The following is a 16,360-nucleotide window of genomic DNA, read 5'->3' on the forward strand; positions in this document are numbered from 1 at the left end:
AGCCACCGTTGCTCAAGCAAGAAACCTCAGTATCCTCTGGACAATTCCTCTCCAAAGAACCAACAAATAGTGTTTGTTTTCCCTTCAAAATACAGCTTGAATCACTCAATTATCTCTAGCCCAAATCACACACAATCCAAGGTACTATTATCTTTAATCTGAACTCCTAAAGTGTTGTAACTGGCTACTTGACTTTATTCCATTTGCCACACCACAGCTACCTTTGCTTAAATCCTTTGGTGACTTCACCGATAGACTATAATTTCTCAAGACATAGAAAGGCCCTTCCCCACTTCTTCAGCTTTATCTCATATACCTCCTCCCTTGATATCTCTTTCTCCCACAAAAGCCTACCTTCCATTCTTCAAAACTATCAAAATCATAACATCCTTGGGATCTTCATACATGCTGTTCCATCTAAGACCAAAATTCTTCCTTCCTGTCCCCCATAACTCCAGCCCTCATTTGGCTAATTCCTATTCACTCTTTAAGGCTAAATGAAGGTCTCTAAATTAGATCTCCTACTTTATGTTATCATAGCATCGTCTAGGTCTTCAGAGCATTTATTACAATTATATAATTGTATAGTCTTGTTAATTGTACATTTTCTTCACTATCTGTTGAGCTCTATGAAAGTAAATACTAGAGTTACATTATTTACCTGTGAACTCTTAGCATCTATATACATGCTTAGAATACAATAGGTCCTCAAAAGTATTTTTAGTGAAATAAAGGAACAAATCTAAGAACTAGGGCACTTATCTCCATTATAAAGTCTTCCTTAATGAATCTAACTGGTAGATCTTCTTGGAATCCTGAAGTTTTTGTAGGCTTACTTCTTTAGTATTCAATCTTTTATTTTATATGCCTTACCTTCCTACTGGCAAATGCCTCTATTACAGGTATTTAAGTTACTTGGCTTTGTATCTCTGCATGGCATTTTGCACAAAAAGATGAATAAATATTTTTTTAAGATTTTATTTATTTATTGGACAGAGATCACAAGTAGGCAGAGGCAGGCAGAGAGAGAGGGGGAAGTAGGGTCCCTGCTGAGCAGAGAACCTGATACGGGGCTTGATCCCAGGACCCCGAGATCACGACCTGAGCCAAAGGCAGAGGCTTAACCCACTGAGCCACCCAGGTACCCCATGAATAAATATTTAAAATAAAGTCAAAAGATGGGGCCTGGGTGGATCAGTTAGTTAAGCGGCTGCCTTCAGCTCAGGTCATAATCCCAGGGTCCTGGGAACAAGCCCTGCATCGGGCTCCCTGCTCAGTGGGGAAACACTTCTCCCTCTCCCACACCCCTGCTTGTGTTCCCTCTCTCACCATCTCTCTCTCTGTGTCAAATAAATAAATAAAATCTTTAAAAAAAAAAAAAAGTCAAAAGGAAGACACACAGAAAAGGCAGAAGAGAAAATAGGCTGTTATAAAAGGTAACATTCAAAATTTAAAGATTTATAAGACATGTCTTTACAATTCAGATACATCAAGTATGTAAGTTGCTATGACATAAGAGGAACTGTTCAATACATTTTCTTCCATCCTTTCTCCCTCCCTCCCTCTCTTTTTTCACCATGATAAGTGTACTCTTTAATCCCTATCACCTGTTTCAACCATTTTCCCCACCAACCTCCCCTCTGGTAACCATCAGTTTGTTCTTTATAGTTAAGTCTGTTTCTTGGTTTGTCTTTTTATTTTTCTTTTTTCTTTCCTTTGCTTGTTTGTTTTGTTTCTTAAATTCCACATATGAATGAGACTACAGTATTTGTCTTTCTCTGACTTATTTCGGTTAGCATTATACTAGCTCCATGCTAGTTGCAAATAGCAAGATTTCATTTTTTATGCTGAATAATATTCTATTGTATATATATATTCTATATATATCTATATACAATATACTATACAATGTATATATGTATTCAATACACAATATATACAATATATATTCAATGCACCATATGTATGTATACATATATACATATACACGTATGTATGTATACACATATATATGTATACACACACATGTTTTCTTTATCTTTTCATCTATTAACGGACACTTGGGCTGCGTCCACAGTTTGGGTATTGTAAATCATGTTGCAATTAACGGGTGCATATATCCTTTTGAATTACTGTTTTTGGTTTTTCCTGGGGGTAAATATCCTCTTGTGTGATTACCAGATCATAAGGTAATTCTATTTTTAATTTTTTAAGGAATCTCCGTACTGTTTTTCACAGTGGCTACACCAGTTTGCATTCCTACCAAGAGTGCAAGAGGGTTCCTTTTTCTCCACATCCTCACCAACAACTGCTCTTTCTTGTTTTGTTTTGTTTTAGCCATTCTGACAGGGGTGAGGTCACACCTCATTGTAGTTTTGATTTGCATTTCACTAATAATGAGTGTTATTGAGCATCTTTTCATATGTCTGTTGGCCATCTCTGTGTCTTTGGAAAAATGTCTGCTCATATTGTCTGTCCATTTTTAAATTGAATTGTTTCTGGGTGTGGATTTGTATTAATTTTTTATATATTTTGAATACTAAACCTTTATTGGATATGTCATTTGCAAATATCTTCTTCCATTTAGTAGGTTGCCTTTTAGTTTTGTTGATTGTTTCCTTTGCTGCACAAAAGGTTTTAATTTTGATGTAGTCCCAACAGTTTCTTTGCATTTTTATATTTCTCTTGCTTCAGGAGACAAATCCAGAAAAAAGTTGTCAGAGAAATTACTGCCTGGGCTCTCTTCAAGGATCCTTATCGTTTCAGGTCTTACATTTAGGTCTTTAATCCATTTTGAGTTTATTTTTGTGTATGGTAAAACAAAGTTGTCCCATTTCTTTCTTATGCACAAAGCTGTCCAGTTTTCCAAATTATCATTTGCTGAAGAGACTTTTTTTTTTTTTTAATTTTATTTATTTATTTGACAGAGAGAGATCACAAGCAGGCAGGGAGGCAGGCAGAGAGAGAGAAGGAAGCAGGCTCCCCGCTGAGCAGAGACCCCCAATGCGGGGCTCGATCCCAGGACCCTGAGATCATGACCTGAGCCAAAGGCAGAGGCTTTAACCCACTGAGCCACCCAGGCGCCCCTTGAGACTTTTTCCCATTGAATATTCAGTCTTCTTTTGTCAAACATTAATTGACAATATAATTTGGGGTTTATTTCTAGGTCCTTTTTTTTTTTTTTAGGTCCATTTTTAAGCCAGTACCATACTGTTTAAATTACTACCACTTTGTAACATAACTTGAAATCCAGTATTGTGATACCTCCGGTTTCATTTTCATTTCTCAAGATTGCTTTGGATATTTGAGGTCTTTGTGGTTCCACACAAATCTTGGGATTGTTTGTTCTAGTTCTGTGAAAAATGCTGTTGCTGCTTTCATAGGGATTACATTAAATCTGTAGTTTGCTTTGGGAAGTATAGGCCTTTGTGTTTGTTCTTCCAATTCATTAGCATGGAATGAATTGCATTCATTTCTTTGCATTGCCTTGAGTATCTTCCATCAGGGTTTTATAGTTTTCAGAGTACAAGTCTTTCACCTCTTTAGTTAAGTTTATTCCTAGATATTTTATTGGCTTTGGTGCAGTTGTAAATGAGACTATTTTCTTACCTTCTGCTGTATAGGAATGCAACAGATTTCTGTACATTGATTTTGCTTACTGAACTCATTTACCAATTCTAATCAATTTCTGGTAAAGTCTTCAGGTTTTCTATTTATAGTATCATGTCATCTTCAAATAGTGAGAGTTTTACTTCTTCCTTACAAATTTGGATTCCTTTTATTTCTTTATGTTATCTAACTGCTGTGGCTAATACTTCCAGTACTATGTTGTGTAAGAGTGGTGAGAGTAGATATTCTTCTCTTGTTCCTGACTTAGGGGAAAACCTCTCAGTTTTTCACCATTGAGTATGATGTTGACTGTGAGATTTTTTGTTTTTATTTTTTGTTCTATATTATTGAGAGAGAGTAAGAGAAGGGGAGGACCAGAGGGAGAAGCAGACTTCCTTCCCACTGAGTAGAGAGCCCAATGCAGGGCTCAATCTCAGGATGCTAGGATCATGACCTGAGCTGAAGATAGATCCTTAACTGACTGAACAACCGAGGTGCCCCTTCTGTGAGTTTTTCACATAAAGCCTTTACTATGTTGACATATAATAGACCTATTTGGCAGATCTACTTGGCAAAGGGGTTTTTATCATGAATGCATATTGCACTTTCAAATGCCTTTGACACAGTGAAATAATTACATAGTTTTTACCTATTATGGATGTGATGCATTGCATGGTTTTGAGAATAGTGAACCACCCTTGCATCCTGTGATTAAATCCCACTTGATCATAGTATATGACTTTTTTTTAATGTATAGTTGGGTTCAGTTTGCTAATATTTTGTTGAAGATTTCTCCATATATATTCATGAGAGATACTGGCCTTTAGTTCTCTTTTTCTGTGATGTCTATCTGGTTTTGGTATCAGGGTGATACTGGCCTCACAGAATTAATTGGGAAGTTTTCTTTCCTATTCTATTTTCTTGGAATACTTTGTGAAGAATAGGTATTAATTCTTCTTTAAAAGTTTGGTAGACATTCTGACTGGTGTGAGGTGGTATCTCATTGAGGGTTGGATTTGTATTTCCCTGATCCTGAGTGATGTTGAGCACTTTTGGCAAGGATGTGGAGAAAAGGGAACACTCCTACACTGTTGGTGGGAATGCAAGCTGGTGCAGTTACTCTGAAAAACAGTATGACAGTTTCTCAAAAAGTTGAAAACAGAGCTACCCTACCACCCATAAATTATACTTCTTGGTATTTACCCCAAAGATACAAATGTAGTGATCTGAAGGGGCACATGCACCCAAATGTTTACAGCAGCAATGTCCACAATAGCCAAACTGTGCAAAGAGCCTAGATGTCCATCAACAGAGGAATGGATAAAGAAGATGTGGCATTTATATATGTAATGGAATATTATGCAGCTATCAAAAAATCAAAATCTTGCCATTTGCAATGACATGAATAGAACTAGAGGGTAAGCAAAACAAATCAGTCAGAGAAAGACAACTGTCATATGATCTTACTGATATGTGGAATTTGAGAAACAAGGCAGAGGATCATAGAGGAAGAGATTACTGATTCAATCTCCTTACTGATAAATGGTCTATTCAAATTTTCTATTTCTTTCTGCTTCAGTTTTGGTAGGTTGTATGTTTCTAGGAATTTACCCATTTGTTCTAGGTTGTCTAATTTGTTGACATAGAGTTTTTCAAAATACTCCTCTGCAATTGTCTTAATTTCTGTGGTGTTGGTTGTTATTTCTTTTTTATTTGTGATTTTGAGTCTTTTCTCTCTCTCTCTCTCTCTTTTGGATCAGTTTGATTAAAGGTTTATTAATTTTGTCATCTTTTCAAAGAACGAGCTCCTGGTTTCATGGATCTCTTCTATTGTATATGTTAGTTTCTATATCATTTATTCCTGCTCTAATCTCTATTACTTCCTTCCCTCTGCTGGTTTAGGATTTTGATTTTTGTTCCTTTCCTAGCTCCTTTAGGAGTAAGATTGGGTTGTTTGAGATTTTTCTTGCTTCTCATGGTAGGACTGTATTGCTATTCACTTCTCTCTTAGAACTTTTTTGGTGCACCCCAAAGGTTTTGGAATGTTATGTTGTCATTTTCATTTGCTTCCATGCAATTTTTTATTTCTTCCTAGATTTCTTGGTTGACCCATTCATTGTTCTGTAGCTTGTTATTTAATCTCTGTGTATTATTTGTGGTCTTTCCAGATTTTTCTTGTGGTTGATTTCTAATTTCATAAAACTGTGATCAGGGAAGATACATGGTATGACTTCAATCTTCTTTAATTTCTTGAGGCTTCTTTTGTGGCCTAACTTGTGATCTATTCTGGAGAATGTTCCCTGTGCACCCAAAAAGAATGTGTATTCTGCTGTTTTAGGATGGGATGTTCTGAATATGTCTGTTAAGTCCATCTGGTAGAGCATGTCATTCAAAGTCACTGTTTCCTTGATTTTCTCTGGAAAATCTGGATGATCTGTCCTCTATGTAAGTGGGGTGTTAAAGTCCTCTACTATTATTGTATTACTATTGATTATTCTATTTTTGTTTTATGTATTTGGGTACTATCATGTTGGGTGCAAAAATATTTAAAATTGTTATATACTCTTGTTGGAAGTTTAACATTTTCAACTATAATTTCAAACTACATAAAAGATATATTAATGATAACAGACACAAAAAATACAGCATCTCTCATTGTGAAAACGTGTTTTCTTAAGACTAGAGATTTTAATCAAGTTGGTTAATTTTTCTATTTCATCTCTTGACATATCTAACTTTAGCTCCATAACACTGTTTCTCTTTTAATAATATTTTCTCCATAAACCACTGCAAAAAATGTAATAAAACAGGTTATGGTAGCTGGAAGTTATTGCCAAGTATCTGGAGATTATAATACAAAGTCCAGAAGCTCTTGGAAAGACACCTGAATTTAAGGAGAAATAAATAAAGTGTGGAACTCTAAACATCCACTTACTCATCTTAATGATGTAACAATGAGGTGTTACCAGGTAGAGTGCAAGGTAAGACTTTAACCTCATCCTTCATCTCCATTCCTTTCCTCTATCTTTTATTCAGAAACAAAGATTTTCAGTGTGAGAAATAAGCCTGCCCTTTTCATTGGGATTCATATGGAATTCTACTTTTCTTTGACTCTTTCTGCCCTACTGGTTACCGTTTGCAACATAAGCCAATGGATCAATCTCTCTCTCTTGATAAATTTTAACTAGAGTTAAATAAGGATTTGGGAAAATATACACAGGAGTCTTATCATAAAGTCTTTACTGTATTTTAAAGCCTAGAAGTTTATTTTCCATCAAAAAAGATTTTACTACATTTTCTGGATATGCTTAGACTCTACTTTCTCTGGCATTCAGTTTTATTAAATGAGATAAGTTTTTGAAGCACCTACTATCTATTTTTTCCTTTTCTTAATCATTATTTGTAGTTAAGTCATTATTTATCCACAGAAACCATTCCTGTTTAAAGGTTTATACCCAGTGTCACATTACACTGTTAGGTTGGGTCTATTTCAGTCTAGGAGTTAAGCTGAGTCTAGAATCTTTATTCCTAAAACACCTAATCCTGATTCCTAATTCTTAACATTCAACTTCGTATTTTCTTTCTGGCAATTGCCTGAGGTTTTACACCTTCTCAAGGTATCTGCTCAACAACATTTATTTAATATCTTACAGGGCCAAAGGACAGAAATTTAACAGGATACATATAGATAGCATGATATCTTTCCTGAAAGATGTAAATGCAATAAATAGTCACTGGATGTTCATTATGATCTGGGTGCCAGAAAATTTTTTTTTTTTTTTTTTTTTTGAGAAAGAGCACTCTTTTTATTGGAGAGGGCTTTTCATATGACCAACAGATGAAGGCAGCCCAGTGGGCATCCTGCATATCACACTCAAAAAGGAACCTAGGAGTGGTCTACTAGAGACAGAGCTTCTCAAGTGTGCTTCCTTGTATTTTTTATAAGGAATATTTTCCTTATATTTTTTTTAAGTCTTTATTTGTTACTTTCTTTCTATGTTCTCTCATGGCCATCAGACCAGCTTCTATACAGATTGCCTTGATGTTGGCACCAGACAGGTCATCTTTAGCCATGATCAAGTCGTCCACAGTTACATTATCAGCTAGCATTATCCTGCTTGTGTGGACCTCAAAGATGTGCTTTGTAGTGTTTTCTTTGGGGAGGAAGAACTCAATCTTTCTGTCAATGCAGCCTGGTCTAATAAGTGCTGGATCCAAACTTCCTATTTGGTTTGTGGCCATGATAACTTTCATGTCACCCCTTGAGTCAAATCCATCCAACTGATTTAACAGTCCAAAACTGTTCATTGAATTCCTTTCTTACCACTGGCATTTTAGTCATACCTTTTTGTTCCAATTGCATCAATTTTATCAATAAACAGATGGATGGTACATGTTCTTCAGCAACGCAAAACAATTCCCAAACATCACCTAGGTACTTCTGAGTAAGTTCAGAGCCAACCACTTTCAAGTAAGGGGCTAAGGTTTGGTTTGCTACTGCTTTGGCTAATAAGGTTTTACTTGTGCCAGATAGATCATATAATGACCTCCTTTGGCGTATTTATACCCATTTCTTCATCAATATTCAGGATGAGTAGAGAGGAAGCTCCAGTTTCCTGAATTTCCTGGATTTGGTTGACCAACCCCCCAATATCAGCATAGGTTTCCTGAGGGCTCTTTTCTACCTTCATCACTGTGACCAAAGGATCCCTGTCAAACATGAGCATCCCAATGATGGCATGTAGCCAGTGGATGAGTATGACTGAGCAGCCTGGTTCCAGCAGATGTTGTCTTTTTCAAAGCAAAGAATGCTAATGTAGTGCTCTGAGCCCACAGATATAGACATGATGGCATTATGGTCACCAGTGATCTCTTCCAAGGTTCCTAGCAATGTGAGGGTCCCTCTCAGATCACCCATCTGATCTTTCCTCCTCTTACTTTTCTTCTAAAGGCTTCATTTTTTCCTGGTTTCTAATGAATTCTTCCTCCATGAGAAGGTAGTCTTTAATTCTAACTTCAACAATTTTAACAGGCACTGAGTATGAGGTGTCACCAGTGCCAGCTTGCTGGCAGCATCTGGTCCCTTTGTTTTCTTCTTCTTTCTCCCACTTTAGTTGGTACAGGAGGTTTGGATTTCTTGGTTTTTTTTTGTCCTTGTCACATTTCTTGCCAGCTCCAGGGCCATGAGCACCACTCTGACTCTGATCCATCTTGCTTCAGCCACTCGAATCCTGGGTGCCAACAATTTCATTTTATTACACTTAATTCATGATCTAATAGTCAAGATGAGGCATGTATAAATACATGACATGTTTCTTAAAAACTCCATATAGTAAAAAAGAAAAAAAAATGTACGGGGCTAGGAGGTCAACCTCTTAAAAATATTTTTTCAAAAACTTTAAAAAGACCTGAAATGGGTGGAATTACTAAAAGGATATTAAATGCTATCTTGAACCAAGAGTCATTTCTAATAACCTCGACTTCATACCCACAGTTAGCTATTACACTTTTTATTCATAATTCTAGTCTATCCATAATTCTAGTCTATCCATAAGTCTATCCAAAAGTCTATTATACTTTTTATTCATAATTCTAGTCTATCCACTTCATAGCTACAGTTAGCTATTATACTTTTTATTCATAATTCTAGTCTTGCCTTTTTGTTCTTTTTTCTTTTCTTTTTTGAAGATTTTATTTATTTATTTATTTATTTTACAGAGAGAGAGAGAGAGAGAGAGTGAGAGAGGAAAGAGAAGCCAGGGGACAGGGAGAGGGAGAAGCAGGCCTCCCACTGACCAGAGAGTCCAATGCAGGGCTCAATCCCAGGACCTTGGAACAATGACTTGAGCCAAAGGCAGATGCTCAACAACTGAGCCACTCAGGCACCCCTTGCCTTTTTGTTCTATATCTACTGTACTCTTTATATTCTAATATCTATAATACTTGTTATAATATCTTTCAACAGGCACATGTAAATGAAATTACCTGTTTAATTATTAATTGAGAAACTTGCTTTGTCCAGCAAAAAATAAAAAATATCCAAAAATGATTGTTTAAAATTTGCTAAACTATGTCTCTGAGTAGATAAAAAGAATTTCTAAGACTTATAATTTTTATGTAAATCATCCTATCAAGCGTATCAGACAGCTAAAAAGGAAATTGATGGAAGAAATCCCACCTTAGGCTTTCCAACTAATACTGTATGAGCTAGTCTGTTGAAACCTAGGAACTGAACTAGTATTGCCATTCAACAGCATAGCCAAAGAGGAGATTCAACCAGCATATAATTGGAAAAAAGTCAAATCAAACAGATTCACTATACTTGCCTGCAAATACCTAGAAAGATTTCTCTATATTCAAGAATGAGTGAGCAAAGACAAACAAAAAAATACAAACAAAACCCAGGGCCTATGAGAATAAGCTACAGAAACTGTAAAGGGAACATCATTCCTACTAGTTAGATCACTGACTATGATTTACTATAGGAACCAAAATAAAATTTTAGAAAGCTTTTTGACATCCTCAAATGTCAAAAGACATTGGCCCTATAAAATCTACACTGCAGGCAACAAAACAGGAATTTACATTTCAAGAAACCAAATCACTGCTACTGAATATAAACTTAGAGATGTACATAAGGAAAGGAAAATACAGAAGTCAGAGAAGATGTAGCTGAACAGTAATTAAATGATAGGAATAATTAAAGAATTTTTCTGTAACTAGAAAGAGACATGTATATGAGCATGTAACTGCAAATGTTCATCATAAAGATGATTTGTTTGTTTAATTAACAAGACAAAGAAAACATACTATAAGGCTACAGAAAAGAATTAACAGGCAGCCCAGAAAGGGACTTCATACCAGTATGAATTCAGACTTCCTGTCAAAGCTAAACTGAAACTGTCCAAATGCTTAAGCATTTGTCCATATTTCTAGACCTTTCAGACAAAAAGAGATGTGCCCCAATAACTCTGTGTCCAAGTATGTGTGAAAGTAACAAGGATGACACTGTCAGACATAAAAAAGTCAAAAAATTTAAAATATAAATATATAAATATGTATAGATTATATATTTACTTATAAATATATATGCTATATGTTATGATATATAATATATGTGATCAAGTTCAATTAATCATCTGAATAAACAAAATAATTACTTTTACCATCTTCAGTGAGATTTAGATGAGCAATTTTTCAAAGAGTTTTTCAGGAGAAATTTCAAGCATGTATACTGGAAGATGTTAATTTCAAAACTGATTATCTTCCCAAAAGAAATTTTCCTTACTCATAAGCTTAAGGCATTTTTCCCAAAAGAAATTAACCTCTCCATTCTGATATAGGTGGTCAGAGAAATTGCTCTGAGAGGTCTTAAAGTACACACACATACACACACACAATTACACATAAGCTTACAAATACACACATACACAAATATGAATACAAACACACATATAACTTTTCTTCTGTTAAAGACAGTCACAAAGGAAGAGGAAAACATACTGAAGATAAATCCATATTTTACTTATGGTTACCTCTCAGTGATGGAATAATGGGTGATTCTCCTATACAGTTTTCTAGATTTACCAAATTGCCTTCAATGAACATATATCCTTTTTCTCTAGTTAATAAAAATATGCTACCCCAAAATTTCACTTAATGTACTAATGATATTTTTTGTAAAATTTTAGGTAATTCATGTCTAATCACTCTCATTTCACTCAGTTGTTCATTTGTTTGTTGATTTACTTGTTTATTATACGGTAAATACATACACTAAGCATTTTCCATGTGCTAGCCATGTACCTAAGTACTGGCAACAGAGAAACAGAAAGACAGTCTCTTTCCTCATGGAGAGCCCACTGGAACACAATGCCTGAAATAAATAATTACAGCATTTGAGGAAAAATCCAGTTTGTTATGAGAGATCAGAATAGATTTAATTTGGATCTAGCTGGCCAAGCAAGGTATCCTGAAGGAAATAACATATAAACAAAAACAGGGATTAATTGGAGCCTGACTAGAGAAAATATCTTTCATAGGAAGGAAGGAAGGAAGGAAGAGAGGGAGGGAGAGATGGAGGAAGGTAGGCCAGTGCTGTTATTCTCATACTGAAATGTTCAAATGTATTTCACTTTCCATCACACTGTTTTACCCACTAAGCACCAGTTTAAAAATTCTTTTAACTAAATTATTTTTAATGGCTTTCACAATGCTGGTTTAGTTTGAGTAATATAATCCTATTTACACTAGATACTAACTAACAAGATAATATCACAAAGAAAGAATTTCTCACAGATTCTGTAAAGCAGCCTAGGGCTGAAAGACAGATCTTAAATTGTACGGGGTGATAGGAAAGATAAAACCAATCAACTCATTTGCCATTAAAATTTTGTTTCAGTGAATCCCATTTGGTACAACTATGTCATATACTATCAACGACCTGTTGTGAGTCATGGTCAAGCCTCATTTCTGTTAGGAACAGCTGAGCAGAAGAGACGGCTATGGTAAAAAGACAAAATACACTGTCCTTTCCTGAATTACCAGAATTCATATACACAAGAATTCTTGGCTTTAAACAGAACAGAAAACCCACCTCAAATTTAATATTATTTTTTTAAAAATATTATTACTCACTACAATATAACATAAAATCCCTTTAAATGAATATGTGGCAACCTGGCTCTACAATACATTCTTCCTTAACACTAGCAGCATCATGATCGTAAGCTCTTCTTGTCCATCCTAGAAATATACTTACCAGGCATTCTGTAAGGCCACCAGGTAGTCGCTACATACTAGTCCATTTCTTGGTCCATTCAAGTCCTCAGAGGAAACAAACTGAACACTTTAAGACTGAACACTTTATCTTTCAACAACTGACTGAATTCAGACAACTTCCTCTGGGAACACTGATTGGTTCTTTTCAAAAAGGGAGTGGTATGGCTGCTTTATCTGGCTGCTGAGAATCTACATGGAAGGTGTAAGTTTGAAAAGGTATGCCTTGAAAATTATGTGAGTTAACTATTAAATAATTTTTTAAGTTACAGCAAGAAGTACAGCTCTCACAGGACACGTGTGAGCAAATCACCTTTACGAATTATTTGTTTTCTACTCCTTACTTTTTAGTGGAACAGCTATTGAGTACATGAGACTGTGTAACTTTCTTTTGAAAAACAAATAAACAAAAAACAAAGAAAAACTAAATATTCCCAAGGAACATACTTGAATGTCACTTTTGATTTTTTTGAATGCATCTACAACAAATAGATATTAAAAAATCAGATAAAAAGGAATTTAACGCTACTTCTAAAAAGAAGTAAAGATACTTCTTTTCAAACATACTACTTATGAGTTCACCTTTGAAATCAAGATCATTAAAAACACTAAAATCCTGTGCATTTTTTTTTTTTTAAAGAGAGAGCAATCACACATATGCATGTGAGTAGGGGAAGGGGCAGAGGGAGAGGGAGAGACAGACTCCTAAGCAGATTCCACGTACCTGAGAGGGGACTCAATCTCATGACCCTGAGGATCGTGACCAGAGCAGAAAACCACTTAATCAACTGAACCACCCAAGTGCGCCTAAAATCCCATTTTTTTTAAGTGTTTATTTAATCACTAGGCAAGAAATGTGCCCTATCAAGTCCATTAAACATGAAAATAATCTCAAGTTCATTTTCCTACTTGTGTTTGGAATACAAACTCTGATAAATACTAGGATGCTGACATTGTAAGAAAGAAACTAATGATCTGAAATGACCCAGCATTTGGTTTGAATGATTAGGTTGTTTGTCATGCTTATGTTAATAGGTTTATAGTCTAGTCTTTCACCTGGATTTTTCTAAGCCCTAACAACTCTGTCCATCTGGCAACCCTGTTTTCCTCAACTTGTAGTATCATTCTAATATTCAAGGAACGTGCTTTATTCATATTGAAGGAACATCTAAAAGCAGAGGAAAGGCCAAAGCATGTCAGGAAAGGGTCACTGCTCTTAACTTAGAAAAGAAACTCAATCAATAGGATTTCAATAGCAGACAGTAAAATCCATGGGAACAGCACCATGAAACTTTATAATTAAAGTTCACTTAAAAATTAAGGAAATAATTTTGAGTGAGTGGGACTGTCATTATGATAAGATGATTACTGCTCTGTGTTCTCTGAAAGTTATAGGTAAATAAAAAATACTTTCAGGAAAAAGAACTTTAGAAGAATATAATTCTTGAAGGCTACCAATCTGAATGGCTACCAAAAATATTCCTCTACATTATATATCTGGTTTTGAGCAAACACTCTCTAAAAATGAAGGCGAGAACCAGGCATGACTGATCCAAGCAGCTTCTGCTGACACTGGGTTGTAGTCCTGGGTTTTCTGCGATACCAGGGCAGGTCTGCTATGTTCTCAGAAACAGAGGGATCCAAGGCAGTGGGTAATGTGGTGCAAGAAATATATGCAAATATACCCAGCCTATAATGCCTACGATGGAATGCTGGCTTGTGGTATAACACCTTATAAAAAGCAGTTCCTTTGCCTACTTATTAAAGAGGTCCATCAAAGTTAAATAACTTGGCCATTCCGTTCACTGATTTTTAAATAAGATGATATCAAGGCTTGGGAATGTGATTTTAGAAAAAGTGGTTTAACTTTTCCAAACACAAAGGGTTGCATGAGGTCACTAAAGCCACAAAAACAAACTCTGAATCCTGAAAATTGATTCAAAAATAAATCAGATAACCTGTGAGAGCCTTTGAGAGAAGGTGCACATGAATATTCCCCTTACTGCATCCAAGTTATGGGCCCCTTAGGGATACAGTATCTTTCATTTGATCAGCCTCAAGTTTGAGAGCATGGATATCTTCTGGACCCCAGTTTTGTGACGACAGAAAGGAGTATTTATCCACATGGATATTTACAGCAGAGTTCCTTTGGAGAGTGAATAGCACCCCTTTTTTGTATATGTTCCAGACTTGACCTTCCTCTGCCCTTGGAATTATCTGGTTTGTTTTCCTCTGTAGCCAGGTTCTAAAATATCAAACACAGCTGTAGGCAAAGGAAGAGGCTGGTCAAATAGCCCACCCAGAGGTGCCATAATAAATAGAAATGGAACTAATGCATGTAGCATTAAACAAGGTTTGACTTGGCACCACTCTCTCCCAGGAGTCATTTGTATGGCAGGTCAGAAGAAAACAATGAAACAAACAAAACAACATGAAAAACAAACTGGGGGATAGGCACGCTTTAGAGTCAAATGAAGCTGAACATCATAAATTTCCTAGTGGCCACGACAACTAGGAGGAAGAGATGGAGGAACACTGCTAAAGAATGTTGTAGGGATTTTGTTTCCAAAAGGGACCTATGCACCTGTTGATGTGTTTTCCAGGCCCTTGAATGATAACAATTTATGAGGCTATTAATACTAAGCCCAAGATTTATCAGATGTGCTGTTTGTCTTGTGGCCAATATAACCTCATAAAATTTGGGTTGCATTGGGTTAAAACAGAGTGTTTTGCTATTGGAGTTATTCAGAGCATTTAAATCGCCTAATCCTACAAGAACGGTGCATTTAGCCTGCCTATTAGGGAGAGTCTTTAGGGATTCCTACCAGTTGCAGAGCCAGGCTGGAGGGGGCCGTCCATTGCTGGATGAGGTAAAATGGAGGCAGCAGGGGAGGAATGTGTCCTGGAGAAAAGACGATGTTTCTCTAATCCATCCATGCCAACCACAGCCAGCTGAGCTTGGTGCACTGAGAGCGCACGTGTGTGCTGGGGCTCCAGGAAGGGCTGTTGCCAAGAAAAGAGCACAGTAGAAAGAAACATGAGACAAGCATTGAGGGAGACACTGAGAATGACGTGTAAACAAATTAAGTTCATCAGGTCAGAGACATAATAAACGGTGTGAAGGAAAAAGAAAAAAAATAGAGAGAGAGAAAAAACAAGATCTAGTTAATAAATCCATTCAACAGATGTTTTCACACTGACTGCCAGGGCTGTCTGACTAGCTGAGGAGGAGGTGATGGCAGGAGGCCTGTCAATTTGAACTGATTGAAAGAAACAGACCTTTAACCTCAAGAGGAACATTGACTTAGATTCATTTCCTATCTTGATAGCAACGTTTTGAATATCGCTCTAGAATTTTTGCAACACAAAGCAGGAAAACAATTTAGCTGCTTTCAAATTGCCAATAAGGCTCAATACCGAAAATTCTATCTTGAATTTACTAATATTGCTAATAAAATTTAAGGGAGCCTAAAAATTACCAATTAAATGGCTATGTTTTAATACATTTCAATTTTCATATTATGGTATAATCTCAATACTATAAAATATATATATTTTATACATATATAAATATATATGTAATCTCAATATTATAAAAATGTTTAGTTTCTTTAAAGAGCATTAAATATATAATCTCAGTGATTTAACAATGTTAACATTCTTCATGCTTAAGTTATCAAATCCAAAAGCCAGGGTTTGGAAGTTCCTGGAAGATGCACTTAGGCTGCTTCTCTGTCTCTTAAAAAAAAAAAAAAAAAAAAAAAAGGCAATTAAGTTACGAAATCAAAGAGCCAGAGTTTGGAAGTTCCTGAAGATTCACTTAGCCTATTCCTCCATCTCGAACAAAGACAATCTCTAAAACGCAGAGAGGCAACTAATTTACCTATCAATATTACATAGAGAATATCTTCCCTCTTCTTTAAAATCAGGGAATTCATAACCTTCATGCTGCTTTTTACGCTTCTTTCCTTTT

At 35.8% G+C, this 16,360-nt stretch overlaps 1 protein-coding gene and 1 pseudogene across 10 annotated transcripts in view; both read right to left on the reverse strand.

Moving 5' to 3' along the window:
- HDAC9 (histone deacetylase 9) overlaps positions 1 to 16,360 on the reverse strand; it is a 936,353-nt gene that overhangs the window by 286,671 nt on the left and 633,322 nt on the right. For all 10 annotated transcript variants that reach the window (XR_009403815.1, XM_059396742.1, XM_059396749.1 and 7 more), the window contains one exon: positions 15,213 to 15,390. Coding sequence is in view for 9 of the 10 variants with exons in the window: in XM_059396742.1 (XP_059252725.1) it covers positions 15,213 to 15,390 (178 nt within the window). In the remaining variant the exon portion in view is untranslated. The remainder of the gene's footprint in view (positions 1 to 15,212; positions 15,391 to 16,360) is intronic.
- Positions 7,520 to 8,841, reverse strand: LOC132015896 (26S proteasome regulatory subunit 4-like; annotated as a pseudogene).

The sequence above is a fragment of the Mustela nigripes genome, chromosome 4 (genome assembly GCF_022355385.1).
Source record: "Mustela nigripes isolate SB6536 chromosome 4, MUSNIG.SB6536, whole genome shotgun sequence".
NCBI lineage: Eukaryota > Metazoa > Chordata > Mammalia > Carnivora > Mustelidae > Mustela > Mustela nigripes.